The 8,125-nt window shown below is 38.5% G+C and overlaps 1 protein-coding gene across 1 annotated transcript; it reads left to right on the top strand.

Annotated features, from left to right (window-relative positions):
- Nucleotides 731–7,880, top strand: LOC18605694 (ABC transporter C family member 10). The gene is given in 13 exon segments (XM_018117374.1): nt 731–1,004; nt 1,648–3,732; nt 3,905–4,225; nt 4,303–4,389; nt 4,504–4,837; nt 4,840–5,090; nt 5,173–5,337; nt 5,479–5,773; nt 5,932–6,146; nt 6,229–6,534; nt 6,626–6,689; nt 6,773–7,012; nt 7,388–7,880. Coding segments are annotated over 12 exon segments (4,449 nt in total). The 5' UTR covers nt 731–1,004; nt 1,648–1,674; the 3' UTR covers nt 7,501–7,880.

Below are 8,125 nucleotides of genomic sequence, written 5' to 3'. Positions count from 1 at the left end.
TTTATTTAAAGCAAACATAACAAATTGAAGAGTGAATAATGATCTTAATTTTTATTTTGATCATTCACTTTCACTTGAATAGGTGCAAATGAATGTATACCCGTTCCTTTTGTATGAAAAATTTTATATCTTTTTTGGCCATAAACATTTCTTACAATAATTTTTTTTAACCCGAGTGCAAAGCAGGGGTAAAATCTAGTAATATAAAAAGAAAGATCTTTTCTTGTGAATGAATATGCAGCTTTTAAAAAAATAATAATAAAAATAAAGAAACACATGGTCCTTGCGTTTTCTATGAGAGGAAAATTTTCTGACAAACGAGGGCAGAGGTGAGTCGTTGAGCTTGGCTGGTGCTCAGAAAATGTTTGTTATGTCGGCTTAAATTATTAAATTGAGCCACGTGATAAAAAAAAGTACAATTGAGCCACGTCGGCCACACTAATTAGGCCGTACTGACTTACAGCGAAGAAAATTAATGGGAAATCCTAAGTTACTTTACGTAAATTTGTGGTTGCGATAGTAATTATAGGTGTTTTGCTTCATCTCTCACTTTTCGCTTTCAAAGCATTCAAAATATATTAAATTATTCGTAACAATTAAGGTTTATGTAAAAGTATTTAAATATTTAATTAATTGATTAAGGTATATTTTTTTACTTAAAAAGAAAAATTTTAAATTTGTTTAAACAAAAAAACGTAAGATTTATATGGAGGTAGAGCCTTTGACCCATAAACCAAATATTTGTGATTTTTCTGAAAGAATATAAGAAATGAAGTTGAAAAACAAATCCTAATAAATTAACTTGTTCTGTAATACGAGGAGACACTTTTTGAGAAGATTTCGGGTTTCGTGTAATCATTTCCCTGGTTAGTTTTATGTTTGTGTATTAATTCCTTTCGTAAAAGAAGAATAAAAGGGGTTGTGTTTGGGGCAGTTATTTCCATTCATCATTTGCTTTGAATGCTTCCCTCCGGCTTTACAACGAACCGCAATTAATCGATTTCGTAAGCATTGTTTTTTCTTTGGTTATATTATACAATCATGCAGTTACCATGTCGGGCTTTTTACAACCTGCTCATGAACCCACGTTGAAGTTTTCTTAGTTTAACATAACGAGAAACGTTCTTGATGATTGGCGGTTCCTCCTTTGTTGCTTTCTGGATTTTGCTTTTAGGTAACTTTTGGTTTTGATTTGCTTCGACTTGAATTGGTTTCTGTGATAGGAGCATATACACAAGAGTCTTTTGGAAACCATTTGCTGAGTTCCTTGTCTTCTGACCAATTGATAGGTATGTTACTTGAGTGTTCAAATCTTGAGTTCTTCCCCTAAATCAGTGGTCAGTCAATTCTTTTTTATGGCCATTAATGTTTTGCTTTTCGTTTGCCTTCAAAGAATCTTTCTACTTCTAATGATAGCCCGCCGGTTGCAAGCTATCTTGCTTGCTCTTTAAAGATCCTTTTTATTTTATTACTTTCCATTCTTTTTGGAGTTGGACAGTTGGACTTCATAGTTGCTTATTAACTTTTTTATTGTAAAGTATTCTTAGAATTGATTAAAGTTTCTTTTTTCTGTTTGATGTTTTGAAGATCTTATGTCCTACTACTCTACTAATTTCTTACTGTAAGGTATTCTTGTGGTATATGCAGGTTTGAAGATCAAGGAAAAGAGCAAAGATGGAGCATTTATGGACTATGTTCTGTGGGGAACCTGCTTGTTCAGATAGTGATGGAAAGCCATGCAATTCTACCTTTTGGCATCTCACTCATCCCTCTTCGTGCATTAATCAAGCGATGATAATTTGTTTCGATATTTTGCTCTCAATCATGCTGTTATTCAACATGATTCAGAAGTCATCATCGAAAACAGTTGGCATTCCTGCTCGCTTTCGACATCGTTCTGCTTTGCAGACGGCTTCTGCTGTTTTTAATGGTTGTCTTGGGTTGGTGTACCTGTGCTTTGGCATTTGGATTTTGGAAGAGAAGTTGAGGAAAACTCAGACTTTATTGCCTTTCAATTGGTGGTTGCTAGCACTGTTTCAGGGCTGCACATGGTTATTGGTGGGTTTAACTGTGAGCCTTAGGGGTAATCGGCTTCCCAAGACACCACTTCGTCTACTGTCGATTCTTGCATTAATATTTGCAGCGATTGTTTGTGTTTTATCCATTTTTGCTGCTATTCTGAACGAAATAGTCACAGTAAATATAGTTTTGAATGTTCTGTCATTACCTGGAGCAATATTTTTGGTGCTATGTGCGTATAAGGGATATAAACATGAAGATGGTGATCAGGACACGAATGAAAATGGCGCTTATGCGCCTTTAAATGCTGAGGCCAATGGCAGTGCTAAAGTTGATTATAACGCGCAAGTTACCCCATTTTCCACAGCTGGATTCCTTAGTAAATTCTCCTTTTGGTGGTTGAATTCTTTGATGAGAAAAGGTAGGGAGAAGACTCTTCAGGAAGAAGATATACCCAAGTTACGTGAGGCAGAGAAAGCAAAAAGCTGCTATTTGTTGTTTTTAGAGCAACTGAACAGGCAAAAGCAAGCCAAACCATCATCACAGCCATCTATTTTGAAGACAATAATATTATGCCACTGGAGAGAGATTTTGGTGTCCGGATTTTTTGCTTTGCTTAAGATACTCACTGTGTCTTCTGGTCCTCTGCTTCTTAATGCTTTCATTTTGGTTGCTGAGGGAAAAGGAAGTTTCAAATATGAAGGTTATTTGTTGTCCATATTACTCTTCTTTGCGAAGAGTTTAGAGTCTTTGTCACAAAGGCAGTGGTATTTTCGATCCAGACTAATCGGTCTGAAAGTAAGGTCTTTGCTCACTGCAGCAATATATAAGAAGCAATTGAGATTATCCAATGCTGCAAGGCTGATGCACTCGAGTGGTGAGATAACGAATTATGTTACAGTTGATGCCTATAGGATTGGAGAGTTTCCTTTCTGGTTCCATCAGACATGGACAACAAGCCTTCAGCTGTGTTTTGCTCTAATAATTCTCTTCGGGGCAGTGGGACTAGCCACGATCGCAGCTCTAGTTGTTATCATCCTCACCGTCCTGTGCAATACTCCACTTGCCAAGTTACAGCACATGTTTCAAAGCAAGCTAATGACTGCACAAGATGAGAGACTTAAGGCTAGTTCTGAGGCTCTTATAAGCATGAAGGTGCTGAAGCTATATGCATGGGAGAGCCATTTTAAGAAAGTTATAGAAAATTTAAGGGCTGTGGAATACAAATGGTTATCAGCAGTGCAGTTGCGAAAAGCATATAATGGCTTTCTGTTTTATTCCTCTCCTGTTTTGGTCTCTGCTGCAACCTTTGGGGCATGTTATTTCTTGAAAATTCCTCTGCATGCTAGTAATGTCTTCACTTTTGTGGCCACATTACGTCTTGTTCAGGATCCCATTACATCTATACCTGATGTTATTGGGATCGTCATTCAAGCGAAGGTTGCATTAAAGCGGGTTGTGAAATTTTTTGAGGCACCAGAGCTGCAGAGTGCAAACGTCCGGCAAAAACGCCATATGGAGAATGCCGACTTAGCCATATCTATTAAATCAGGATGGTTTTCCTGGGAAGAGAATTCTTCAAAACCCACTCTGAGAAACATAACTTTAGACGTTACAATGGGGGAAAAAGTGGCTGTATGTGGAGAAGTTGGCTCTGGTAAATCAACCCTGTTAGCCTCAATTCTTGGAGAAGTCCCTAACGTCCAAGGATCTGTAAGTCATAAAATTTGATACTTTATATAAAGGATGGAATGCATATTGTTGCCTTTTATCTTCTTTTCTTAGCAGGTCTAAATATATATAGGTGCGCTTAATCTTGTTTCCTCTTCCATGCAGATAAAGTTAGTCTTACTGTTAGTAATCTGCTTCATTATCCAATGTGTAGATTCAAGCATTTGGAAAGATTGCCTATGTTTCTCAAACAGCCTGGATTCAGACAGGAACGATACAAGATAACATATTATTTGGGTCTGCCATGGATAGGCAAAGATATGAAGAAACGCTTGAGAGGTGTTCCTTGGTGAAGGACCTTGAGTTGATGCCCTATGGTGATCTAACTGAAATTGGTGAAAGAGGAGTCAATCTTAGTGGTGGTCAGAAGCAGCGAATTCAACTTGCTCGTGCTCTCTATCAGGACGCTGATATATATCTCTTGGATGATCCATTCAGTGCAGTGGATGCTCACACAGCTACAAGTTTATTTAATGTAACTACATTCTACTGTCACCATGCAATTTGCTTTATGGTCAACTTAGGTGAAAGCTGACTTATTGGTTGTTGCAGGACTACATTATGGAAGCACTTTCAGGGAAGGCAGTTTTACTTGTGACGCATCAAGTCGATTTCCTGCCTGCTTTTAATTCTGTTTTGGTTAATATATATTCCCCCACAATAAAAGATTGTCTGTTCTTTGTTCCCTATGAACACTCTTTCAAATCTGTTTAATAACAAAAATTTTTGTTCTAATGTTGATTTTGTTGACAGTTGATGTCAGATGGGGAGATCCTGCAAGCAGCTCCTTATCATCAGTTATTAGCTTCTAGTCAAGAATTTCAGGACCTTGTCAATGCACATAAAGAAACTGCTGGTTCTGGAAGAGTTGCTGAAGTTAACTCTTCCGATAAACATGGAACATCCACTAGAGAGATCAAGAAGAGCTATGTGGAAAAACAGTTTAAAATTTCAAAAGGTGATCAACTGATCAAGCAAGAAGAAAGGGAAAGAGGAGATATAGGGTTTAAGCCATACATACAGTACCTCAATCAGGACAAAGGCTTTTTGTTCTTCTCCATTTCTGCTCTTAGTCACCTTTTGTTTGTGGGGGTCAGATATCACAGAACTCCTGGATGGCTGCTAGTGTTGACAATCCTAATGTTAGCCCATTGAAACTGATTGCAGTTTATTTGGTGATTGGGTTTTTCTCAACACTATTGTTGCTATGTAGATCTCTTTTCATATTTACCTTGGGTATTAGATCTTCAAAATCTCTATTTTCACAGCTACTAAATTCCCTTTTTCGTGCACCTATGTCATTTTACGACTCCACTCCTCTGGGAAGGATACTAAGTCGGGTAAGCATCCCACTCACAAAATATTGACGTAACTGAAAGTAATTCACCTAATTGACATTTATACCTTCTTTCTTCCATATAGGTATCTGTTGATCTGAGCATCGTTGATCTTGACGTCCCATTCAGCTTAATCTTTACTGTTGGGGCTACCATAAATGCCTATAGCAATCTTGGAGTTCTGGCTGTTGTTACTTGGCAAGTCCTATTTGTTTCAGTACCAGTCATCTATGCAGCAATTTGCTTACAGGTAACACACTACGAGTTTCTTTCAAGTGATAGACTTAGCAGGGAGGAACAGTTGCTTCATCTGCTTTGAAATCTGAAAAATTCAAGATGGCATTGAGTAAATTTGACTAACCTTGAAAACTTTTTTTTTGGTTGTATACAGAAATATTACCTTTCCACTGCAAAAGAGTTGATGAGGATAAATGGCACAACCAAATCCTTGGTAGCAAACCATCTAGCTGAGTCAATAGCAGGAACCGTCACAATAAGGGCTTTTGAAGAGGAAGAACGGTTCTTTGCTAAGAACCTTCACCTCACTGACACTAATGCTAGTCCTTTCTTCCACAGTTTTGCAGCAAATGAATGGTTGATCCAACGGTTGGAGACACTAAGTGCTACTGTTCTTGCCTCTGCAGCCTTCTGCATGGTTTTGCTTCCTCCTGGGACTTTCAGTTCTGGTTAGTATATAGTAAAATTTTATTTAAAAGGATCTGTTAGTCTCTTATACTGATTCAAGAGTCTCATGAAGAATGATTTTATGACACAAATTCGTTGAGTAATATTAAGCTACTGGCTTTTTCATATCAATCTATAACACCGACGAATATTATTGCAGGGTTTATTGGGATGACTCTTTCGTATGGTCTTTCGCTGAATATGTCCCTTGTATTTTCAGTCCAAAGCCAATGCACTATAGCAAATTACATCATTTCTGTAGAAAGGCTTAACCAATACATGTACACACCAAGTGAAGCCCCCGAAGTGATAGAGGAGAATCGTCCTCCATCCAATTGGCCAGCTATGGGTAAAGTGGATATCTGTGATTTGCAGGTATAATTTGTCTTGCATTTACATATGTAAAAGAGCTTCCATCTAGCAACGACTAGTGTACTGAGAAAATATATTTAAACAGATCAGATATCGACCCGATACACCATTAGTTCTTCGAGGCATCAGTTGCACATTTCAAGGAGGGCACAAGATTGGTATTGTTGGTCGAACTGGCAGCGGGAAGACAACTCTTATAAGCGCTTTATTCCGTCTGGTGGAGCCAGCAGGGGGGAAGATCATAGTTGATGGCATCGACATCTGTACTATTGGCCTTCACGATCTGAGGTCTCGTTTTGGAATCATACCTCAGGATCCTACTCTTTTTAATGGAACTGTGAGATACAATTTGGATCCTCTATCCCAGCACACTGACCAGGAGATATGGGAGGTAAAGTTTGAATGTTGGCCAATGATTCCTTGCTTCCTGTTGATGCTAAGAATATTGTGAATTTGGCTGATTTTTTGTCTGCATTTTGAAGGTTCTTGACAAGTGCCAACTTCGAGACGCTGTTCAGGAAAAAGAAGAGGGACTGGACTCCTTGGGTAAGTTTCAGAAATTTGATCATGCTGTATGCTTCTTCTTTTTGTCGTGACTGTTCACTGACGAAAACCAATTGGTCCTGCAGTTGTGGAAGATGGATCAAACTGGAGCATGGGACAACGGCAACTATTTTGTTTGGGCCGTGCCCTCTTGAGGAGAAGTCGGATATTGGTGCTTGACGAAGCAACTGCGTCCATTGATAATGCAACTGACTTGATTTTACAAAAAACTATTCGCACCGAATTTGCAGATTGCACAGTTATCACAGTGGCACACAGGATACCAACTGTGATGGATTGCACCATGGTGCTTGCCATCAGTGATGGTGAGTTTCTTTAATGCTGAAATCAAAAATTGACCTTTACATATGAATGTACTTTGCATTCTTTCATCTTAGCAGGCATCTTTCTATGATATGAAAAGCTCCCAAGGCAAATTTATGTGCACTAGCTTTTGATGCATGGGCATTATGTTGCCTCATTTGCTGTTTTTCTTTTACATTTTTGTTAAACTCACCCCTTCCCTGGAATCAGTCCCTCGGACAATCAAGCCCCGAGTGGCAGAACCCCCTGCTTGAAGGTCGAACAAGGCAGATAAGGAGCCGGCCCTTTGATAGTAGAATCGGCTTTAACAATATATTTTTTCCTTTGCCCCAGCAAAATCACAATATGAATGAGGGTTGTTTTTGTTATAATTTCAGGCAAACTTGTGGAGTACGATGAGCCAACGAAGTTGATGGAAAGAGAAGATTCTCTGTTTGGGCAACTTGTCAAGGAATACTGGTCCCATTATCAAGCTGCAGAGTCGCATTGAATTTCTTATAACTTTTTCATAGGCAAACTCATTTCAGCCCAGCTTGATGGAAAAGATGTGCAATTAAGAAGTAGGATGTATAAATTAAATAATAAATGTTGCTGGGTTAGAAAGGAAAAGGAGAGAGGGAGCAGAAGTTCTTCTCGTAGATTTTGCAGATGTTCTCAAGGGAATCTGCCCGGTTGGGTAACTGAAGACCTACAGTACAGAGGACAGATACTACACTTGGCTTCAGAGAAAGCAGGAGAGGAACGAGATTGTCAGACTTTTCAAGAGAAAAAAAATTATGGGCTTTGTATATGCTTTCAAACATCATTCTCCTCGTTTCTCAAGGCAATGAAACATAATTGCCTGTCTTTCAACAGATCTCTACTGCTCAACTATATTCTCTCGTCTCCTTAATTGCTTTAAACATTTTGCTTAGAACTTCTCTAGTGCTGCATAGCTGGACAAGTGTCACCCATAACTGCCAGATTTATCTTATATTCAGACCAAAATACACTGGACTAGCATTGCTAGGTAGCATGCCTTTCTAAAGCTGGAGAACAATCTAGTTGCTTGTGATTGATTTCTTATCTACTAAGCAGTTGTACCCTGTTCTCTGAGATAATTCAAAACCATAATC

Source organism: Theobroma cacao, chromosome 3 (assembly GCF_000208745.1).
Source record: "Theobroma cacao cultivar B97-61/B2 chromosome 3, Criollo_cocoa_genome_V2, whole genome shotgun sequence".
Lineage (NCBI taxonomy): Eukaryota > Viridiplantae > Streptophyta > Magnoliopsida > Malvales > Malvaceae > Theobroma > Theobroma cacao.
The sequence above is the reverse complement of the archived record's forward strand: the minus strand, read 5'-3'. Positions and strand labels throughout refer to the sequence as shown.